Genomic DNA, 25,563 nt, shown 5'->3' on the forward strand with positions numbered 1-25,563 from the left:
TGTAGCTGAACTCTCTAAAGGGTGATTTGCTTGTAGCTGAACTCCTTACATTGTGTCTAGTTTCTAGCTGATCTCTCTACAGGGTGATTTGTTTGTAGCTGATCTCTCTGCAGGTTGATTTGTTTGTAGCTGAAGTCTCTACAGGGTGATTTGTTTCTAGCTGATCTCTCTACAGGGTGATATTTTGTAGCTGATCTCTCTGCAAGTTGATTTGTTTGTAGTCGATCTCTCTACAGGGTAATCTGTTTGTAGCTGAACTGTCCATAAGGTGATTTGTTTGTAGCTGATCTCTCTGCAGGTTAATTTGTTTGTAGCTGAACTCTCTACAGGGTGATTTGTTTGTAGCTGATCTCTCTGCAGGTTGATTTGTTTGTAGCTGAAGTCTCTACAGGGTGATTTGTTTCTAGCTGATCTCTCTACAGGGTGATTTTTTGTAGCTGACCTCTCTTCAGGGTGATTTGTTTCTAGCTGATCTCTCTACAGGTTGATTAGTTTCTAGCTGATCTCTCTACAAGTTGATTTGTTTGTTGCTGATCACTCTAAAGATTGATTTATTTGTAGCTAAACTCTCTGCAAAGTGTTTTGTTTGTAGCTGATCTCTCTACAGGGTAATTTGTTTGTAGCTGAACTCTCTGCACAGTGACTTGTGTGTAGCTGAATTCTCTAGAGAGTGATTTAATTGTAGGTGAACTCTCTACAGGGTGCATGACTTGTTTATAGCTGAACTCTCTTCAGTGTGACTTGTAATGTTCTGAATCTCTACAGTGATATAATTGTAGCTTAACTCTCCACAGGGTGACTTGCTTCTTGCTGAACTGTCTATAAGATTAACTGTTTGCAGCTGAAGTCCCTACAGAATAACTTGTAATGTAATAGAATTCTATAATGGAGTAAATAAATTAGCTGAATGCTCTATTAGGGCGACTGTTCTATTAGAGTATCTCGATCTCGCATTTGCTACACAGAGTTGGCTTTCGAATCATAACTCAGTGGTTTGTAATCCAATTCTTCTATACTACTGCAAGGACTTTTTATGAAGATTATTCCAGCTATACACCGATTTTCAGCTCATTGCTCTTAGCGGTTTGCCTAGTAGGCGTAAAAACTAATACTTTTTTATTACTAAAAATCGATCGCGTAATTGTGACACAGGTTAGGTTTTGTGTCATATCTCCGTGGTCTTAATCTCGATTCCTTTCAAACTACCAAAAGGCACTCCTACGATGGTTACTCCATCTACATAGCAATTTTTAACTCATTCCATGAAGCGGTTTACCCTGTAGGCGTGACAACAAATCGATCTTGTTTTACGCGAATAATCGGTCATACCTCCTGAACCATTCATAGGATTTGCACCAAATTTGATGCTAGGATTCGCCTATGGACTCCCTTTCTGTGTGCCAATTTTCAAGGCGATCGGAGCACACGTTTGTGTTTTATAGAAATTTTTGCAAGTGTGCGAAAAGACGAAGAAAAAAACGAAACTTTGGCCGTTCATATCTCGGAAATGGCTTGAGTGATTTCCTTCAAATTTGGAATGTAGACTCCCCTAGCTGGCGGGCAACTCTGCAGCAAATTTGGTTTCAATCGGATAGGCTATCACCGAGATACAAAAGTGTGAAAATGACGTTTTCTTTCTTCCTGTATAAAATATACTCACGGTGTGGCGCGCCGGCTTCTTGGGCCGCACGACACACTACCGTGTGTCTTGATCCACACAAAAACAGCCAAGCTGGTGCGACCTTTAAAAGCTTGTGTGAAAAAAGTTGTGAAATCAAAGGTGGCGCTGGGCCAAGAAATGGCTGCAATGATGTTAATGCTAATACATTTTAACAATGCACACAGTCATTATTAAATGTTTCAGCATTAACATCATTGCAGCCATTTCTTGGCTGCCACCTTTGATTTCACAACTTTTTTCACCCAGGCTTTTTTTTAAGGCCGCACCATTTTTTCACAGCTTTGCTGCTTTTGTGTGGATTTCACTTCTTTTTGTACTTTCTAAGGCCCCCAAAACCAGCCTATGGCTGACTTTGAGGTTTGTTTTACTCACATATCTTCTTTTCTTTGTAGATACAATGATGATTATTGAAGACAGATTTATAAATGTATTTCATTGCATGATTTAATTCAATATTATAGTAATACTCTAATAGAGTGCACATTTTTTGAGGGCTTCTAATAGAACATACATAGAATGTTCTTGAACAATCTAGTACTTCTATTGGTATATCTATGAAATTACAAACATTTTATTATAAGCAGATTTCAACTAGAAATTTCATTTATAAAGCAGAATTTAAGTGAGGTGATCAGTCAAGGTAGCAGTGGTTCAGTGGTTAAGGATGTAGGTGTTAGGAATGGAGGTCCCTGGTTCGAATTCTGGGAAGTTTTTCGGCATTTTTGCACACCTTTTTTACCCCGTGGTGACTGCTCTATTAGAGTATCGCAATCCTGCGATTTTACACTTGCTTGGTTTTTGCTTTATAACTTTGTCGCTGTAACTCTATTGCTATTCAAACTATCAAAAGGCACTGCTACGATGATCAGCCTATCTACACACCAATTTTCAAGTTATTTCTATACTTGTTTTACCCTGTAGCTGTGACAGAAGTTTGATTTTTTTTTTTACTTTAATTTTTTTTTACGTGAATAAACGCTCATAACTCCTTGAATATTCCTCAGATTCACAACAAATTTGGTACATGAATTCACCGTTACACACTCTTCATTTGTGCCAAAGATCGAAGCAATCAAGTTACATGTGTTTACATTTTATAACAGTGTTTGCAAAGTGTGCAAAAAGAAATCGAAGCCCCCGTAGTCCCCTCCCACCGTACGGCATAAGAAGAAGGAAAAAAAGAAATTAAAATGAAATTTGAATGCCCATATCTTGCAAATGGCTGTTGCAAATTTAATCAAATTTGCTATGTGTGGCGTACCCTACCTGGGGGACAGCTAAAATGCAAAAATGGTGTGCTTTGGAGAAGGGGCCATGGAGTTATGCGCGCATGAAAAAGCTGTTTTCTTTCTTCCTATTAATATACTCACGGTGTGGTCGCCGGCTTTCTTGGCTGCACGACACACTACCATGTGTCTTGTAGGGATGCAACAATATGGGTAAACTCCATTTTTCAAAAATATTGCAATATTTTGTTGTATTGCAATACTTGAATACAATGTTGAAATGTGGTAATGTGAATGTTGCAATAGCCCATATCTGTATGCTGAGGTACTATACCCACAGGTCAAGGAACCATCATCAAACACATGCACAATTACAAGTAGCTAGGCTAGTAGTACTGTATTATCAATGCTATATGTTCAGAGTATAGCTTCTGGTCACCAATAAATCATCAATTATTACTTTCTGGTGCCTTTGATGCTGGGTAATTATCCACAACTACAGCTCTGTGGTATATTGCAATACAGCAATGACAATATTGTATTGTATTGTGATAGAAAATATTGCAATATATATATATCAATATATTCTAATATTGGTGCATCCCTAGTGTCTTGATAATTGGGGCGTGTGGCACGATTACTTTCTATTGGTATACGTGGATTGCAGAGGTGCTTTTCGAACAGTTCTTGATTCAAAATGTTGTGCAATGGGTCAGGGCTGGAGCCCATGGTCCAGCCAATCACTTTTCTGATTTCAGTGAAAAGATCAAGATACTCTAATAGAGCAGTCATCAAAATATACTCTAATAGAACAGTCATCGTGATACTCTAATAAAGCATTCAGTACTTATAGTATAAGCCATGACATCTGTGTTAACTGTCTTAAAATACCAATCTGCATGGCACACTGCATTGAGCTAATTGGTCATGCATTAGCATGCAGTTACTAAACTTTCATGTTGAGAAGTTTTTGTATACATCATGAAAACAAAATTAGCTACTAGCTATAATAGTCAGATATGATACTAAATTAATTGGTAATGTAGCACAAAATGTGACTGGGCCTGCGAATATAAGGCATGTGGGCACATGATTTTTGCCTACTTTTTCACTCTTTCATCACTCATAACTTTTTGTACCATTATGCTATGGCCATGCAAGTTTCAGCTCTTGGTAAGCATTTAATGGGCTTTATGATACAAGTTACAGAATGCAAATATTCCGTTTCAGTACTGAGATATAACCTCTAAAGTGACAGGGTGTAGTTTGTGCCGACATTCCCTGTTTTCGCAGGCCCGGTCACAAATTACCATTGATGTTAACAAAAAGAAGAGACTTTACATGTAAAATAGCCTCCAGATGCCATTTCAGAGTATCTATTTTCAAAGGTTTCCCTGGGGGGAGCATGCCCCCTGACTCCTCTTGTTAGTATGCTGTGTGAACTTATAGCACATGCAGTTAAGTAACACACAAAAGCAGATAATCTCCAATTTACAGATCATATTAGATCAATAAAAACTTAGTAGTGTGCATGACTATGACCCTCATTGCAGTCCATGGATGGCCGGACCACTCAAAATCTCTGGGCTCCGGCCCTGCAATGGGTTGAAATAGCTGACAACGAAGCATAATGGATAATTAACTTTTCAGACGATAAGGGGCTGGGCATTTCAGATGCGGTATGTGTGGGTTCACCAGTCATAATAAATTTATTTACAAAAAAAGTTAACAAACAAGTACACAAAAAAATTTGTAATTTTCAACTAGAGTAGGGACCATAGCACATCAATAAAAAGTACTGAAACTATTCCATGATATTAAATCACAGTAAAACAATATGTCCCCACTGTGCATTTCTGGTATGTTATCTTGAGCACAGTAGGGATATAACACTTCTTATTGTTTTATTGAGATTTAATATCATGGACTACTCCAACTTGTTTCAGTACTTTTTATCAATATGCTATGGTCCCTACTCTAGTTGAAAATTCCAAATTTTTTGTGTACTTCGTCAATAGAATTTTCTACTTACTGCCTGCCTGCCTGCCTGCCTGCCTGCTACTTACTGCCAGCCAGCCTGCCTGCCTGCCTGCCTGCCTGTCCGCCCGCCCGCCCGCCCGCCTGCCTGCCCGCCTGCCCGCCTGCCTTCAGGCAAGTGTAACTCAATAATGGCTAAGGCTATGGCTTGATTTTTTCACTGTTCGACATTGCTTCATCTGGAGATGTGCCTTTTAGTATACTGCAGTATGCACAATACACGCATCATGGACCTACCTTTGTCCTCCTTTGTGTCCCATTTCTTTTTGCTTACAAGCCCTACTAAAAATTCCTAATTTTTCCTTACACTTGTTTGTTTACTTTTTGTAACATCGTTATGACTGGTGAACCCACACATACCACATCAAAGAGAAGATAGCACCAGAATTAATGTTTTTGTCTGAACGCATGTCCCGACTATCGATTACTGCAGTGGCCATTATGCTTCGCTTTCAGCTATGTTCAGCCCGTTATAGCGCTACAAACGAAAAGGTGCCTCTGCAATCAATCCAATCACCACGAATACGACGCTTCACATGCCCCAACTATGAATTACTGCCTCGAAAGTACAGCAGCCACTACGTTTCACTTTTCAACTATGTTCAGCCCATTACACAGCATTACGAATGATTAACAGTGTTAGAATCATCTCTGCAATCAATCCAGTCACCACTGAAAATGCGGACAATTCCCATTTTACAAACGCACTGTAGAGAAGCCATGCATCACATTACCGTGAATCGACACCTTTGACTAGGGATCATAGGAAAAAATTAGGGAAACAAGGGAGGTCGCCTACACCTGCAGATGTACTAGTGAACATTTAATCCCTAATTCAGTCTTAACTCTTAAGCTTGGTCTTGGGTATAGACTGAATTAGGGATTAAATGTTCACTAGTATATCTGCAGGTGTAAGTGACCTCCCTTGTCTCCCTAATTTTTTTCTATGATCCCAAATTGAACTTAAAATTCTTAATTTTCCTTACACTTGTATTATTACATATTGTATTACTTTGTGGGCATTTCCTTAAGCTTATAACATGACATGATCTTGTTGTACAACAGTGTGTAAATCTTGCTTATAATTGTATTTAAAAGTAACTGGTCAGTATACTTCATTCATTGTGGGCTTCATTACTGCTTTGTTCCTTGTTTGTGGCTAGGCATTACGCAGTGGGATAGTTTTTGTAAGTAAAGTAACTTGAGTTATATGACTAGTTTTATGGCATATTTTGTTGCAAAAGGAAATAATATTATGTAATGCATCACATAAGTAAACGCATTACCCCAAACATTGCCTGTAGGCATGACAAAAAGTCAGCCTTTTAAGTGTGTATAATCGTACGTATGATAGCTCTATCACAGATTTGCACCAAACTTGGTATGTGATTTGCTGCAATACATTCTTATAGTGCACCAAAGTTCAAGAAAACCAAGCTACACATTTGCATTTAGTCCCAAAACAAAACAAATAAGTAAATAGCTAATTCAAAAATTTAACTGAATTTGAGGGCTCGTATTTCATGAATACATTTAGACAATCTTGCTCAAATTTAGCATGTGGGGTGCTGAAAGTGGAGTGAGTTCGCAAGTACAAATTTATCATTATTATTAAAATTATTGCACGTTATTAAATTTATTGTCACAAGTACACAAAAAAATTGGAATTTTCAACTAGAGTAGGGACCATAGCACATCAATAAAAAGTACTGAAACAAGCTGGATTAGTGTATGATATTAAATCACAGTAAAACAATAAGAAGTGTTATTTCCCTACTGTGTATTTCTGTTATCCTGAGCACAGTAGGGATATAACACTTCTTATTGTTTTACTGTGATTTAATATCATGCACTACTCCTGCTTGTTTCAGTACTTTATATTATAGTTAAAGCACCACCATGCATGTGTATGGAAAATACAGCATGAGGGGGCATGCTAAGAGGTTAATACAGCACAAGGCAAAGCCGAGTGCTGTATATGCCTCAAGACACCCCCCTAGTGCTGTATTTTTCATACACACAAGCATAGGCGTGCTTTAACTGTTATATTGTACTTCCTGGTCATCTGGTTCAGAGCAACTTAGTACTCAAATTGCTGTGATTTTCGGTGATCAGGATATCAATAAGTGTTTAACTAATCTATTTCTAGTCAGAGAATGAACTAATAGGATTAGTTTGGCTAGTTTTAGTGACTTACAATGTCACCCATGTAATCAATCGTGCTGTCTTAGTGGAGCCATGTTTTAAAAGCTTCATGATCAGACGATCAATAAGTGTTTATACAATCTATTACTAGCTGCAAAACAAAAGTCGTGATTAGTTTGGCTGGTTTTAGCGATTTACAGTGAGTTGTTTATGTAACATTCCTTAAATAAATTCTCCACATAACTGTACTGTATTTGCCCAAGTGTGCTGTATTTGTCCAATTAGCATACAGTACTGTTATGCAGTTGTTTAGTACTGTACGACAATATGATACGTAGCATCGCTTTGATCCTCCCATGCAAAGTACAATATATCAATGTGCTATGGTCCTACTCTAGTTGAAAATTCCAATTTTTTGTGTACTTGTTTATTATTATGATTGGTGAACTTATATGCATACCACATCTGAAATGGTGCCACGTGCCCCAGCTATATCATTTGAAAAGTGAAGTATCCATTATGCTTCGTTGTCAGCTATGTTAAACCCGTTACACAGCAGTACAAATCAAAAACTGTTCAAAAAGCACCTCTGCAACCCACACATACTGGAAGAAAGGGTTGGTGCCGCATGCCCCAGTTATATCAGTTATCGTCTGAAAAGTGTAGTATCCATTATGCTTCATTGTCGGCTATGTTCAACCCATTATACAGCAGTACTAGTACAAATCAAAATCTGTTTGAAAAGGACCTCTGCAATTGAAGTAACCACTATGAAAAATACGGATGATTTTCACTACGAAGGGAAGTCATAATCGACACTTTGCTGTCAGCAGAGATGAATGGGACACAAAGGAGGGCACTGGTAAGTCAATGAAGAATGCATTGTACGTAACTTTCTCCTTCAGTAACTTGCCCATACTGTACGTACATTAATTGCTGCACACATGCAAATATTTGCTGCTGTGCTTTGGCTTACCAGTAAATAAATATCATTGTCTAGGATTCTTTGCAGACTTGCTAAAGCTCTTAAATATTTTCAGGTGCTATATTTGTACATATGTTCTAAATGTACCATACTTGTCTTTGCACACATACTGTAGATTGCTTACCTTGCTAACCTCCGGTTACAGCATCCAATGTGGAATCCTTGCATTAAGCTGCACATTGCATGATGAACTGCCCACACGAGAGCTGCATGATATACTACTGACAGTGTTGCCGCATGAAATTTATGACCGTTGCATGCCTGTTATTACTGCTGCTACTGCTGTTGCTGTTGCACTGCGGCCCTGCTACATGAACTTTCCTTCCGTTGTTACATGCCAAATGTTGTTGCAGGCTTGTTGTCGCTGCTGCTGCGTATATGTTACCCACTATAATAGGAATGTATATTACCATAGATTATTTAAAGTAATTCCACAAATAATAATCTGGGACATTATCTTGGCCTATGTCCAAACCATAGATAGTAGAGAGAGCTACTATATAATCTATATATGTCCAAACTCAGCCAAATTTAATATTTCTACCATCTTATCAGATATCATGCATTTTCATTGTTTTCACCATTGCTTCCATGATTGGCCTATGCCCCCTGCTTTAAGCCATTTGCCATGCGCTTCATAGTTGAAGTACTGAAGGGAATCATATGCATCCTGGTTGTATATGGTGTCTTCTCTTTTTACACACGTCTGCTCTTTACACACATCTGTTCTTTACACATGTCTGTTTTTGAACTTGCATCAGCTTTTTAGCTACTATTGAATTACCACATTTGCTTGTGTAAAATCTGTCACCAACTAGTTAAACTGGCAGTAACTAAGTAATGATTATCAATTACCACACTATTTTATATGCCTGCGTTTGAATAGCTACCTACCTATTACACAGTGACAGCTACTCGTCAGCAGCATGGCACTAGATACTTCTACCTTCTGAATACCTACCAGCCTATAACTCAGAACACCAAAGCTACCTCAACTATACAGCAGTGGCAAGGCACTAGATACAGCTATTGGTAACTATAGCTTCCTGCTGAACAGCTACATGCCTGTTACTCAATGATAAATAGCTACTCATCATAAATCCGTGCGTTAATATTGTGTCCAATGTTTGAATGTTGTAGATACTAGTAGCAATATGCCTCCGGAAAAATGCAGAAGAACTCCAACCAATATAAATGTTGATACAGTAGCTAAGTGTGCACTGTGGTATGCCAAAAGGCACCTCTTGGGCCAAAGCGATGTCGAACAATGAAATAATCAAGCCCATAGCCTTAGCCATTATCAAGTTACGCTTGTCTGAAGGCATCAGTCAGTCATGCAGTCAGTCAGTCAGTCAGTCAGTAGAAAATTCTGTTATAATATTTTTATTTATAAAATCCATAGCAACTTGTTGAAAGCATTTTGGGTCGATCTGAAAGCTTTATTGGGCTTAGTTTTATCTAACCAATACTGCTTCATCGTCGTCAGGGAAAACTGACACTGGTTTTGGGTGATGTTATTTCGTGGCCACGCCTACTCCTTTGTAGTCCCTGCTATACACTACTATCATAGTGTATGATTAACATCATTTCATGGCTACCATCTTTGGTTTCACAACTTTTTCACCCAGGTTTTGAAAGGCCACCCCCTTTTTATACAGCTTGGCTGTTTTCCATGGATATAATATTATTTGATTAAAGTTTGGAAATTCACCAATATAGTCTTACAGAAAATAATATTGTTTAAGGTGTTGCTGTTTAGTGCATTGTCCAGTTTAAAAAATATCGCAGAGTCTGGTTGTTAAGCGCATGTATACGTATATTAAGCACATATTAATTTATGTATTAAGTGCATACTCATTTCTTCTACTTAATCATGGTTGATAAGCACATGTGGACATACACAAAGCTCCAACATGAGGTGCAGCTATACAAGAGAAAAATGCTAGAGGTTTGTTAACAGTGCTTAGCTCAAAATTTCACATGGTGCATGGCCAATAATAATAATAATGTAGATTTCACTATGCTTACCAAGTGAAACAGTCTTCTGTAGCATGGAAATCATGCAGGATTTGTGCAGGAACTGGACTCCAAATACTAGTACATGTGGTGACTGGGAATCACACTGCTACGAGAGATGAGCACTCATGATGAGGTTTTCATATTAGGTGCATGTACTTAACAAATACATCTTAACGGTAAAGAAATTGAAAAGCTTTATCATGTGTATGCTCCTAAACATCAGACTCTATGGTTCAAAACTTTCTTGTAATTAAAGGTGTTGGGTATTGATTACAATTATTAACAAGTAGATTTACACCTTAATTGCTAAATATTTTAGGTGACAGATGTACCCATTTGGTTGATTTTCCAAAATTTGGTTACATATGCATAGATGCATACACACAGGTGTGATATCAATTTTTTGATTAATATGACCAGATTTATGAAAGGGGTCTTCCACACATGTCCAATTCTATGAACTTGGAAGACAATAACTATAATTTTGTATCATCAACATTAGTAAATTGAATGTGTGTGGAAGACCCTTTTCACAAAGCCAGTTACAAATGTGTCTTTGTTTAACAGACTACTCCACTGATAGCTGCTTCTTTATGTGGTCATGTTGGAATTATAAAACTGTTGTTGGACAATGGTGCTGATGTCAACTTCCTGGATAGTGACAATGAATATGGCTATCACAATGCGCAATTAACTAATTGCAATTGCCTTGTGGTTGCTATTTTACAAAATCACGAGTAAGTTTAACATTTTTATAATTAACACTTTGGACTGAAAACTAATTACATGACTGCAAAATATGCATTTTACAGTTTTGGTGTGTCCCCTCATAACATACAGTCTTTTAATGATTTGTTGCACAAACTTACGCAAGTAAAGGTCAACTAACATATAGTTAATATCTATACAGTACCAGCTAGAAGATGTATACAAACTTATGAATTTACATTGTTTGTACTCAAACATGGAATGTTTATTGTATATAAAATACAAAATTTGACCTGTGCACACATAATTATGGCCTATGAGCTTTAAAAAGGCCCTAATTATGGTGCTGCTGGCCTACACAGCAGTTTGCTTTAATTGTAATTTTGATCCTTTAGACCCATATAATTGTTAACATTAGCTATTAACCCTTAAACCCAAAAACTGGATTAGATAAAAATGAAATTAAAATGCGCAGTACTTTTTGCCAATTTACATTTGGATTTCAAACAGGCATATCTCATGAAGCGTTCATCCATTCTCTTAGAAAAACAGATTTTATTAATTGGCAAAGGGTAAGCTATTGAACTGTGTATACCTTTTAGCATACAATGAGTAACTCACCTGCTACAAAGTGTTGAATCATTTTGTTTCATTTCACCTTGTATTATTACTGTGCTTTTCAGACATTTTATTAATTTATAAATTGCCATCACATGTGGAGCAACATGATGTCAAGAGAATGTTGATAAGATGAAGTACGACCAAGTTATAGCTTTTTGTACATCATTATGTGAAGAAGAAAGACAGATAGATAGTTCTTTTTGAACTTTCAAAGTATAGCGTAAAGCTTTGGGATGGATGGATATGACAAAAGATAGGATCGCTTAAACCAAATTTAGCAGTGAGTATAAGATGGCATTTGTCATTTTTAGATAGCTTTAACAGTTTCGTGCTATGGATGTTTGTTTAAAAGGTATGCATACAATCCAGTTTTCTTGACAAAGCATTCTCAGTGCTTGCATTTTTAAAAACAGTTGTGGGTTTAAGAGTTAAATACTTCTTATGGAAGGATCAATTAATGAAGTATGCTTAAATTTCCATGAAGTAGTGCAATGGTGCATCCAGGAGTTGGTAAAGGAGAAGAGGTGCAAAGTTAAAAATACACACTAAATTTTACAGTGTAAATGCATGAGATGTGCAGCTGCCACCACCACACCCAAGTGAATAAAGTTCATTAGCGTAGGTTGGCATCAATGCTAATTCTAAAGATCTTACTTGGGTGACTTCCAACCAAAGTTCATATTTATATAAGTGATTGTCCTACTAATATTTCTTTTGTGAGTCCTTGTTAAAATTAAAGTGGTCCTTTGCCTTATACTAAAATCAGATTTTATAGACACTTACAAATAATCTGATGGCTGAAGTTCAAAGTGGTTGGAGTCCTCAAGATGAATGCTTTATCCAGAAATTACCTTATATTGTCATTTAAAGCATTTTTACTTGTTTGTACAATGTGATCCTATTTTAGTTGTTAGAAGTAGTATAGTACTCATGTGGTGTACAGGTCTCTGTACTTTGTCCTTACTGTATACATCTTAACAGTTCTGTAAGTAACAAATATTAGTGGCTAACTAGGTACTAAATTAAGAAAATAGAACTAGTGGCATTACTTATTTGATGACAAGGCAGGGCATCAAAGGATAGTTAAAATGTAGCAAATACAGTAGAATGCACAAGACACTCTTATAATTGGGGTGTATAAATCAATAAAATGGAGATTTTCCTTAAGCATGAAAGCATCTGTAGGCGATTAATCAGGGACGGATCCAGGGGGGTTCAAAGGGTTCCATGGAACCCTCTTTTTGAAAAAGGCTCTCTTACTCGAGATGCAGTCACAGTAGTCTTAAGAGAAGCAATGTAGCAAGCTACATGTGTAGTTGGTGAGGGAATCTATGGTGAGGGGCGGCTACTGTCAACAGGGTGATGACCTGTTTTTGTTTTTTTTTGTTCTTCAACTTAAGCTAGGCTGAAGTTGCAATTCCAGAGTGGAACCCCCCTTTTATAAAGTCTGGATCCACCCTGTTAATGTATCAAGTTTTACAGATGCAGTTGTCTGTAGGCATAATAGTAAACTCTCTAATCACATGCTGATTGTGTACAATGTTAGAGATGCAGCTCGTACTATTATTGAGTCTGAGTGCTGGAAAGATGCCATGAAGTGGTATTCTCAAGGTGATAAATGCTACACTCCAATGGACCTTCTCATTGAGAATATGCCAGGTTTGTTTATGGTGGTATATATGTAGCACACATTTTTGAAACAGACTGCCAGTAATGCTATACCATTGTTATTGGGAGTATAAAAGTTTCAGATGAATTACTGTATAAAAGCTACCTGAAATAGCAATCTCTAAATTGTGTTCTTAAGTCACAGTGTTTAGATCCAACTGCAAGAAGTCATACCAATGGGCACAATATCTCTGTCATTGGATGAATTTGAGAAGTTTTAGCACACAAAATCAAACTTGTTTTTATCACTAATTGTGACTGGATTTTGTAAAACTAATCCATATTACACATTAGATAAACAGTATTCAAACCATTGTAACTTTCCAAGTAGTTTGAGTAATGCTGAGGGTCAAAATCAATAGCATATATAGTGTAGCTATTCACTGGTGGTGTTAGTTTGATGTAGTCTGATGTGCAGTTTGGTTTTGTAAAATCTGATTGTAGAATATAAATATGTATATATCTCCTTGAGGTCACTTTCTAAAGCTTTTTAGATTCCGTGATAGAGTTCTAAGGAATTAATGCATGATCATGGCACTATTGGAAATACTGACAGTGTGTTTGTGAAGCCATGGAGTTTAACTTGTTTCTTTTGTTGTCATTTAAGTGTTTTGGATACAAGTAGAGTACATATAGCGCACTTAACTTTGACCTTTGACACACTTCCCCTGAACCCACAATACTACATATGTGACTGGATTTGCAACAAGGTATCTTTTCCACACACAAACTTTGACCCACTTTTTGAATTTCAAAACTTCATAAATTTTTCTTCCTGATTAACCCACCACACTACATATGTAACTGGATTTGCAGAAAGGTATCTTTTCCACACACAAAATTCAACCCACATTTTGAGCTTCAAAACTTCATAACTTTTAAAACCAGGCATGCACCCACAGCCAGCAAAGGCAGGCTGTGGGTACACACCTGGTTTACTGAAATTGTCTTTGTAAAAGTGTGTGTTCGCACCTATCTATTTATCTATGTTTGTCCATATGCACCCTTGTGTTAAATGGTAAAAGCAGCTTTCACATAAGAAGTAAAATTGAATGAAGTCTGTATTAAACTTCTGCACAGGTAAACTTTGGTCTGAGATGGTTTCTTTTCAGCAGTTTGAAATATGGGTGTGGTGACTCTTATCAGACTTGTGAATTACTTTCCTTTGGGTTTTACAGGTATTTAACAACTGAAAAACAACAGTGCAGGCCTTGTAGACTACCAGGAATAGCCCATCTCTTCGAGTTAATATCCCCTACATACGTGAACGAAAATAAAGGGCAGCTTTCACAATAGTCAAACTATAAAGCAGTTTAGAAGATACTTCTGTGCAAAATATGTTGTTAAAAGTGGTTTGTTTAACAAGTGCTTCCTTAGTGGTCACACGTCAGTCACTTGCAGTGGCTAATACAGGAGGTTGCAGTGGAGCCTAAAACCCCTTCTTAAAAATGCATGTGTCTGAAATCAGTTTGCGAGTGGGCAGGTGGTACTATGCTATATACAGGTAGTTCAGACTAGCACTGGTAGTAGCTAAGTGCTAAGGTAAAATAAGGCTACATTTGCCACAACTATGTTATCCAATGCTGCTCTAGCCTCATCCCTATAAAGGAGCAGCACTGTGGCATGAGACTCATTATATTAATGTTTTTGGTATGCAACTTTGTACACCCGAAGTAGGTGGTGGGCTAGATGGATCAGATTTACAAAAGGTACCTTTTCCACAGACTTTACATGCCAGTAAGCAAATTGTTATAAAAAGTTGACTCCTTGTTCTGATTAAGTTGTTTTTCATATCAAATGTAGCCATATACTATAGCTTTATTTACGGAAAAATCCAGACAATTAAATCAAGTTGATGTTGTGCTACTTCTAAAAACCGGGCGCCATGGAGCTAGCTGGAATTAACCAACTATGTATTAGTATGTCATTATTTTAGTTAATAGGCTTTTGGTTTTGCAATAAATAATGCATCAATCAATTATAAGTTATTGAATTTTGGATTTCGTAATTCATGAATCTTTCATAATTCATGAGATTTCATAATTCTTTAATTATGTTACTATGCACTACAACCATTCCACTTTTATCCAGAAGGGATCACCTTCAAGATAAAAGTTTATACTGTAAAAGAGCAATCACCTATACTCTAATAGAACAGGCAAACAGTAAGAAGGAACTATGTGGCCTAGTATGGTATATTCCACTTATAACTTCACACACGCATGGCATTTTGCACATGTTGCCATGTGTTTTTCTGTGAATGTATGGGACACATGTTAACGACCACATGTCACCACAAGTACCCCACAGAGTGACTGCTTAGCCCTTGATGTATTCATTGTGTAGCTACATAGCTATGCTGTAATTTCATAATTTCCTAGGTATGTAGCATAATGCAATGCGGATCCAGGACGGGGCATTTGGGGAAAATGCCCCTCTCCCTCCACTCTGTGGAAGAGCCATAGCTACATACTTCTTTTGATAAAAATACTATTACTATACACCTTGAATTCCAGACCAAAATCAATTGATATAACTCATGAAAACTACATAATACTACCATTTACTGCAGTGTCTCTAAAAATAAGTATCGTGTTGCTGGTGTTAAGACTTTCGTAGCCTTTAAACAGATTTTAAGACTTCACTCACAACCATTTTCAAAAGTCATAATGACAAAAATCAACCTACTAAGGAGTGATCATTGCTACTTAAAAATACAACAACCAAGGAGAATCTGCTCCCCTCAATCACCTACAACTTAGCCTGTTCGTGCCCCTCCCCTTGCCAGCTCCTGGATCTGCCCCTATAGCATATCAATTATCAGCATATCAATTATCAGCACATAAATTACCAAACAGAGTAACTTAGGGTAGGAATGTCCAATTGTTAAAAAAGAAAAATTGTATCACTGGAAACATTTGGAGCACCTCTACAAAATACTGTAATTTCAAGTGCATGCATTAACATAACAAGTAGCTACAGGTGCGAAAGTGCTGATACTTGATTCTCAATTATCGATACATGTACCTTACTATTGGCACTCTATTACCATTAATATTTAAATTATCGAAACTTTCACAGCAAACTAGCTGTTTACTCCCTTGCAAGCTCCAAAAATTCCCACATGTTGTACTAACCACACCCATTAATCACTGAAAAAACCATAGTAAAAAACATTTAACAGTGACGATGTGTGACTGGATCTGCAAAAAAACTTGACATAATCATGCAAACCTAAATTTTACAGTATAAAGCATTGATTACACTGGGTAGAAACACTTGCATATTTAATAAAAAATTTGTAAATGATGTAAACACTTTGTTCTTAATGAAGAAAAGGTCTGGCAATAAAAATTTATTTGCCTACTCAAGAGGAGTTCAGATATATTTAATTCATTGCAGTATACAAAAAGATACATAAGTTATGGGAAATTGTTTACATCCAGTCAAAGCAATAGTACGTGATCTATCTTTCTTCACCAAATTCACCTTTGTGTGTAGGTGATACAAGGAAAAACTTACCCAGGAATTGGTTCCCCCTACTCAGGGCAAACAAGGTGGTACAAATTTGCTATTTGCAATAGTGCAAGTTTAGTAGCTATAATTAATCAGAAGTATGGCTGGCTCCTTCACAAGGTGGAGGGACCATAGCACCTGCAGTCAGTCTTTTCACATCAGCATTATTCAGCTTAGGGTCCCTATCAACATTAATTTTATGCATGTTTTGTCGAGAGGGTAGATCTACTGAAACATTAGATCACTATTTCAGCGTATCCCTGTATGATGATGCCAGCAAGCCTAACAGTGCTCCCGATGAAGTACCAGAACAAATGTCCTGACAAAACCAAACTGTTCCAAACATACTTACACTTTGTACAAACACAGGTGGCCCGTTACACTGCCTATAGTAGGTTTTCTCTGATATAAAGTACTCTGTCAGTAAGCAGTATTTTTGTTGTGCTGAGGATAGCATTCTTGAGACGCTCGCTTGAATGTTTAATCGCCTAGCAACCAAGAGACAACCATTATTGGTGAAGTAAACAGTCAACCAAATATGCACACCCTGGGCTTGGGCTCCTGATAGGACATGGTGTCTGGCCCAATCCGGACATTGGCTAATTTGTCTGGAAATTGTTTGTTCCCCGGCCGTTATCGGGAGCACTGCCTAGCCATCCCAAAGATAACCAGTGACCTAATTATTGAGTGGGCACAGTTTACTTTCCTTACACATTATATATTTCAACACTTTTACACTCTATATTTTGATGCTTGATCAAATCAAACCTAAGAGAATCTTAAATATCCTAGAATACAAATATCTCAATCAGGTAACACACCTGGAGTTCAGGAAATGGGTGGGCAGTTCACAATCATTGCTTTTGCCAGATTGCAGGTATCTACTCTGGTCCCTTGGGCATAGGTGGTTTTCAAAGGATGCATGTTACCGATATGTTTTACCATGGCATCTGTGTGCTATATTAGAAAGGTTTAGTAAAAAAAATCACATCTAGACTGAATCAATACACCTTTTAACTATGCTATATGTCCTCAATAGTGCAATAATAATTTGACTTGACAAACGCTTAACTTTCCTCTTGTTACAATACTAAGCTTGCACCAATCATGTCATCATAATTACAACTACAAAAGGGAAATGAATGGCATACAATCAAGATACTCTAACAGAACAGTCACCGCATGTCAAAATATTTTCATAGAACATGCACAAATGAATCGAAGTTTTTTAATAGAGCTAGCAGTCCAGATATAGTGTTCTTAGAGCATATGTGGAACACAATTTAGCACAATTGGGAACACAGGAGGAACAAATGCAGAGCATTGCTCAAACACATGATAGGCAATTCCATAGCATAATAGGCTCAGGCCATACAAGACTATTCCAACATGCCTCATGTGCAGTTCATACTGTGGGGATCCTACCATAGAGTCTGCATTGGACAATACCACCACAGAGGTAAAAATAAAAGCAATAGGGAGCAATGATCACCTCTCATTTGATGTGTCTATCGGTCATGTGATAGGTCCATTCTCCCCACAGGCTATCCCACAGTTGCACATCAGTCTCCCCTTCGCACTATTTCAAACTATTTGCTCTACAACTGAACTTGCAACTACCTGAAGATCCCAACCTCCCATGGAAAAGCTGACAGCATATCACACTCCTTCCTTCTTTATTTTTGTTAGACACCACCAGGGTACAAGTCAGAGGAAAGTGTTGCAGGTTAATGGAGGAAGTCTCTCAATGGGCTGACCACTCTGACACAAGAAAACGACCTCTTGTGAGCTCTTTATTCAGCTAGCTATTTTGCAGCCATTAGCAAAAGGTTTAGCTTCCTCCACTGCTGGACAATAATATTATTATACAAATTTGAATCTAACACCACTCACTACTTCTGTATATACATTGATACTGTTTGCTGCTCACCTTGTTCTATCTGGCCTCACGTATACCTCCATTAAAGTGTACTTAATAATTGGCATCCATCGTACAATCAACATGATGCGTACCACAGAGACCCCGCCCATACACACCTGTCATGTACAACTTCTTCGAGGTACAAAGACAAAGCGATCGAGCACAACTATCACAATAGAATTATTTATGACATACTCAACATTATCCAAGTTACTCATCGAACACCAGATTATCATGTCATGGACAGCCTACTGTGCACCGCATTCCTTGGGGGCTCTCACAGATCAGGACCATAGCAAGCGATGCAGCTGGTTGGGATTTTGGCCAACCATGTTTTGGTTACAAAGATTTTGCAAAATCAAAATATTGTAGTAAAGCATTCATTACAGTACTCTAATAGAGAAGTCACTGCAATATTTAGAGGTACCAGTCAATTATCTTCAAATTGATAATCCATTCAAATCACTTGTGAGCTCAATTTCAAAGGCCTTTTATTTCCAAAAAAAAATTCCCAGGGGAGCAGATATTGTGATTACCCCCCCCCCCTCCCATGTTATTCCCAGACTAAACATGTGGTTTTTTACACATGCAAGATAGCTTTCTACCTCTTCAGATGATAATTGGTCTGAACAAACCTTGCTAAAGTTCTGGGAAAATGACAGTGCCAGGCTTATGACTGCTCCCTGCACTTGGGATGTAGCAGTGGACAACAGGCCAATTAAGCAGTCCAAATCCCATGGGAGCTAATGAGTCGGTAGTTTGTCCAGCCAAGGTGATACTTCAATACTGGGCAATTAAGGAAGCACTGAAGGATCATTTTTTCACCTTCGAAAGGTTACACCATTGACTGGAGCCTGGTTTAAGCCTTACTTCAGTCACCCCCTCAACTTAAACTGTACAGGAGTATTAGCAGTATAACGCGCAGTTGCTGCATTGGTGTGGCTACACCTGCCAAGACAGTGACCATATCCAGCTACCAAACCATTGGCAAAGCTCTGCTTATCAAATCAGCAGGTGTCTAATTCAATCAGCAGTACAACACCTGCAACAAGCCACAAAGGTTATCTTATCAACACTGGTTATATTTAAGACCACGTGTACATGTAGACACAATAATTATATTATATGTTCTAGTCAACACATAGTTAATGGTTACATGTAATCGTAGTACATTGCAAAAACCGCATGGTAAGTATATATATATAATTAAATTTAAAAATAAATAAATAAAAATACACATGTATCCCACAAGTAAAGTAAATAAGAAAGAAGTTGGGGTGTGTGCAGGGTGAACGGTGCTACTAGGTACAGCTCCTATTGTTTGGACGGAAAGACGGTTGCTTTTCTGTGGCCTGTTGAAATTCTTTTGGCTTCCACAGATTACTAGAACCCCCAAGAATTCCTACCTCCTTAGTAAAACATGTAATATTAAGTAGGGTTTAGAAAAAAAGTGTTCTGAACATGGACCAATTAAAAGGCTTATAGGAGAATCCGTGAAACCCTGCACACCTTACCAAAACAACCACCATCTGTAGATGGTGGCAACTGACTCACAACAGGATCAGACTGGCAGCTTATGGTTCTAACAGCAAGGAGCTACATTAAATTAAGTTTAACCAGTTAAACTAGCAACTGTAAACAATGGGGTATTTCTTTGATGGTGTGATACTGACCTGATGGTAGTGGGCTAGGTGTGAGACACTTCCAGTCTAGCAGGCACAGCTGGTATCACCAACATTCGTGATCAACGATGGAAAGGGGTGGAAATAACTAGAAAAGGGGTGATCATTAACTGGAGAATAATTGTTGCACATGCGTCAGACAAAAGGCACGTAGAAAAGTGTCAAAAGGCATGGCAAGGTTGTTTGTCCCTCCCTAACTCCCTCCCTTTGGTACTGGCAATTAACAACATTTATCTTAAGACAATAATAAAGGGGTCTGGATGTGGGACTAGCTTAGAACCCAACAAAATAGACTATTTAAAGTGTAGCCTGGAATTTCTGAATTCAGATTTCTAATGGGGATGTGGGGGAATAAGTGCACCACAGGAAGTCTCAGTTGGGAGACTTAGGCAATTCCACTTCCCTCATTATCCATCCTGAGTTTAGCTCAGGGTGTGAAAGCGCAGTTGTTTCACCTAGGGGCCTGTTGAAATTCTTGTGGCTTCCACAGATTACTAGAACCTCCAAGAATAAAACATGCAGTATTAAGTAGGGTTTAGAAAAAAGGGTTCTGAACATGGACCTATTATAAGTCTTATAGGAGAATCCATGAAACCCTGCACACCTTACCAAAATAACCACCATCTGTTGATGGTGGTAACTGCACAACAGCATCAGACTGGTGGCTTATGGTTCTAACAGCAAGGAGCTACATTAACTGACTGGATAACTGACTGATGTCTTCAGTCAACTGTAACGAATATAGGATTATTTTTTCACTGTTCGAGAGGTGCCTTTTGGCATACCGCACTATGTACAATGCATTCTTCATGGACTTGTCAGTGTCCTTCTTTGTGTCCCATTCATCTTTGCTTGCAGCAAAAAGTGTTGATTTGGTGGTAGCACATGATGGCTTCCCTTTGTAATAGAAATCGTCTGTATTTTTCATAGTGGCTATTTTGATTGCAGAGGTGCTTTCCAGAATAATGCTCAATTCTTTTAATCAATATTTCAGAATATATTTTGATAATTTCTGCATCCTAGTCCACTGCCTTTGCTACTTGAGAGCACTAAATGAAAACTTAAGTGGAACTAAGGGTGGCTGTGGTATTCCTTTCCATCCCTGTCTAGTCATGTTTTTAGCTTGTGGCATATCGGAACAGTGTGTTCCCTACATTGCTACAGGGCCTATATCAACAAATGAAGCAAGTATTTCGAAGGTTCTCAGATAGAGCAGTTTTACTTTGATATACCTCCTCACCCTTTCAATAGATATTGTAAATTAGTATCAAAGCACTCAACATAATATCTAGTAATATTGTGCCATTAACTGAAAATATTTTGCCAGTAATTGAGTGCTGCCAATAATTGAGAGTTTACGCTACATTAAATGTGTCTTTTCAATGTAGGTATAGTGTTGCAACTCTGCTACTGCAGGATAAAATCAATGCCTCGAAGCTTCAAAAGTGATCTTTGTCATTATAATCTAATCCAAAACAGCCAAGCTGTAAAAAAAGTGTGCGGCCCTCAGAAAGGCTATGGTGAAAAAAGATGTGAAATCCAAGGTGGCGGCCAAGAAATGGCTGTGATGGTAGGTTAATAGTAAAAATTTTAATAACAACAATTCAGGTAAATTTTGTGCCAAGACCAAATTCACCTGAATTGTCGTTATTAAAATTTTTACCATTAACCTACCATCACAGCCATTTCTTGGCCGCCACCTTGGATTTCACATCTTTTTTCACCATAGCCTTTCTGAGGGCCGCACACTTTTTTTACAGCTTGGCTGTTTTGGATTAGATTTCATTTCTTTTTGTATTTGTATACCCCAAAGCCGGCCTATGGCCAGCTTTGGAACTTTTTTAACCTATGTTTTTTTCTTTACTACAGGAAGAAGAAAAGATGAAGTAGATGTACTTTAAATAGTTTATTAGTAAATGTACAAATTATATATACTGTATAATACGTATGTGACCGGATTTGCGAAAAGGGGTCTTCCACACACATCCAATTTGCCAACTTTGACAATTGATAACTTCAGATTGGAAAGAGCTATTGCCTTGAAATTTGGGCAGTGGTGAGCACCACTATAGCTGAATATATGATGAGCTTTTCAGGTTAATATGTTACTTGAACACTGAGTTATGGTCTCCAACGTTTACGGAATTGGATGTGTGTGGAAGACCCCTTTTCACAAATCCGGTCACATATATTGATTACAGAAATCTCCATGGTGGTTTCTTTGTAACTGAACACTCTACAAGGTGACTTCTTCTAATTGCTCTCTCTACAGGGTGAATTGTTTGTAGCTGACCGATCTACAAGGTAACTTCTTCTAGCTGATCTCTCTACAGGGTGATGTGTTTGTAGCTGAATTCTGTATAGGTGATTTGTTTGCAGCTGAGCTCTTTACAGAATGGTTTCTTTGTAGCTGAACTCTCTAAAAGGTAACTTCTTCTAACTGATCTTTCTACAGGGCAATTTGTTTCTGGCAGAATTTTTTACAGGGTGATTTCTTTGCAGCTGAACTCTCTACATGGTGGTTTCTTTGTAGCTGAACTCTCTACAAGGTAATTTCTTCTAGCTGATCTCTCTACAGGGAAATTTGTTTGTAGCTGAACTATCTACAAGGTAACTTCTTATAGCTGATCTCTCTGCAGGGTGATTTGTTCGTAGCTGAATTCTGTACAGGTGATTTGTTTGCAGCTGTTCTTTATACAAAATGGTTTCTTTGTAGCTGAACTTTCTCCAAGGTAACTTCTTCTAACTGATCTTTCTACAGGGTGATTTGTTTGTAGCTGAACTATCTACAAGGTAATTTCTTCTAGCTGATCTCTCTACAGGGTGATTTGTTTGTAGCTGAATTCTGTACAGGTGATTTGTTTGCAGCTGAGCTCTTTTCAGAATGGTTTCTTTGTAGCTGAACTCTCTACAGGGTGATTTGTTTGTAGCTGAAATCCCTACAAGGTAACTTCTTCTAGCTGATCTTTCTACAGGGCGATTTGTTTGTAGCTGAGTTCTCTACAGGGTGTTTGTTTGCAGCTGAATTCTCTACATGGTGGTTTCTTTATAGCTGAACTCTCTACAAGGTGACTTCTTCTAGCTGATCTCTCTACAGGATGATTTGTTTGTAGCTGAACTCTCTACAGGTGATTTGTTTGTAGCTGAACTCTCTACAAGGCGATACTTCTAGGTGATCTCTCTACAGGATTCCTTGTTTCTAACTGAACTCTCAACAGGGTGATCTGTTCATAGCTGAACTTTCTACTGGGTGATTTGTTTGCAGCTGAACTCTCTAAATGGTGGTTTCTTTGTAGCTGAACTCTCTACAAGGTAATTTCTTCTAGCTGAACTCTCTACAGGGTGACTTGTTTCTAGCTGATCTCTCTACAGGGTGATCTGTTCATAGCTGAACTTTCTACAGGGTGATTTGTTTGCAGCTGAACTCTCTACATGGTAGTTTCTTTGTAGCTGAACTCTCTACAATGTGACTTCTTCTAGCTGAACTCTCTACAAGGTGACTTGTTTCTAGCTGATCTCTCTACAGGGTGACTTGTTTCTAGCTGAACTCTCTACAGGTGATTTGTTTGTAGCTTAACTCTCTACATGATGGTTTCGTTGTAGCTGAACTCTCTACAAGGTAACTTCTTCTAGCTGATATTTTTACACTGCATATTTGTTTGTAGCTGAGTTCTCTACAGGGTGATTTGTTTGCAGCTGAACTCTCTACATGGGAGTTTCATTGTAGCTGAACTCTCTACAATGTGACTTCTTCTAGCTGAACTCTCTACAAGGTGACTTGTTTCTAGCTGAACTCTCTACAGGTGATTTGTTTGCAGCTGAACTCTCTACATGGTGGTTTCTTTGTAGCTGAACTCTCTACAAGGTAACTTCTTCTAGCCGATCTTTCTACAGGGTGATTGAGTTTTTTGCAGCTGAACTCTTTACATGGTGGTTGCTTTGTAGCTGAACTCTCTAAAAGGTGACTTCTTCTAGCTGAACTCTCTACAGGATGATTTGTTTGCAGCTGAACTCTCTACATGATGATTTCTTTGTAGCTGAACTCTCTACAGGGTGATTTCTTTGTAGCTGAACTCTCTACAAGGTGACTTCTTCTAGCTGAACTCTCTACAGGGTGACTTGTTTTTAGCTGATCTCTCTACAGGGTGACTTGTTTCTAGCTGAACTCTCTACAGGTGATTTGTTTGCAGCTGAACTCTCTACATGGTGGTTTCTTTGTAGCTGAACTCTCTACAAGGTAACTTCTTCTAGCTGAACTTTCTACAGGGTGATTTGTTTGTAGCTGAATTCTCTACAGGGTGATTTATTTGTAACTGAACACTCTACAAGGTGACTTCTTCTAATTGCTCTCTCTACAGGGTGATTTGTTTGTAGCTGAAATCCCTACAAGGTAACTTCTTCTTGCTGATCTTTCTACAGGGCGATTTGTTTGTAGCTGAGTTCTCTACAGGGTGACTTGTTTGCAGCTGAACTCTCTACGTGGTAGTTTCTTTGTAGCTGAACTCTCTACAGTGTGACTTCTTCTAGCTGAACTCTCTACAGGGTGACTTGTTTTTAGCTGATCTCTCTACAGGGTGATTTGTTTGTAGCTGAATTCTCTACAGGGCAATTTGTTTGCAGCTGAACTCTCTACATGATGGTTTCTTTGTAGCTGAACTCTCTACAAGGTAATTTCTTCTAGCTGATCTCTCTACAGGCCGATTTGTTTGTAGCTGAACTCTCTACATGATGGTTTCTTTGTAGCTGAACTCTCTACAAGGTGATTTCTTCTATAGCTGATCTTTCTACAGGGTGATTTGTTTGTAGTTGAACTCTCTACATGATAGTTTCTTTGTAGCTGAACTCTCTACAAGGTGATTTCTTCTATAGCTGATCTTTCTACAGGGTGATTTGTTTGTACCTGAACTATCTACATGATGGTTTCTTTGTAGCTGAACTCTCTACAAGGTAACTTCTTCTAGCTGATCTCTCTACAGGACAATTTGTTCGTACCTGAACTCTCACATGATTGTTTCTTTGAAGCTGAACTCTCTACAAGGTGATTTCTTCTAGCTGATCTTTCTACAGGGTGATTTGTTTGTAGCAGAACTCTCTACAAGGAAACTTCTTCTAGCTGATCTCTCTACAGGGAGATTTGTTTGTAGCTGAACTCTCTACACGTGATTTGTTTGCGGCTGAATTCTCTACATTATGGTTTCTTTGTAGCTGAACTCTCTACAAGGTAACTTCTTTTAGCTGATCTCTTTACAGGGTGAATTGTTTGTAGCTGAACGATCTATAAGGTAACTTCTTCTAACTGATCTCTCTACAGGGTAATTTGTTTGTAGCTGAACTCTCTACAAGGAAACCTCTTT

General features: G+C 38.0%; 1 protein-coding gene across 1 annotated transcript in view; it reads left to right on the forward strand.

Annotated features, from left to right (window-relative positions):
• LOC136245242 (transient receptor potential cation channel subfamily A member 1-like) overlaps positions 1–25,563 on the forward strand; it is a 79,641-nt gene that overhangs the window by 42,310 nt on the left and 11,768 nt on the right. The window contains exons 9-10 of the mRNA XM_066036732.1: positions 10,661–10,830; positions 12,969–13,081. Of these exons, the coding sequence (XP_065892804.1) occupies positions 10,661–10,830; positions 12,969–13,081 (283 nt within the window). The remainder of the gene's footprint in view (positions 1–10,660; positions 10,831–12,968; positions 13,082–25,563) is intronic.

The sequence above is a fragment of the Dysidea avara genome, chromosome 15, assembly GCF_963678975.1.
Source record: "Dysidea avara chromosome 15, odDysAvar1.4, whole genome shotgun sequence".
Taxonomy (NCBI): Eukaryota; Metazoa; Porifera; class Demospongiae; order Dictyoceratida; family Dysideidae; genus Dysidea; species Dysidea avara.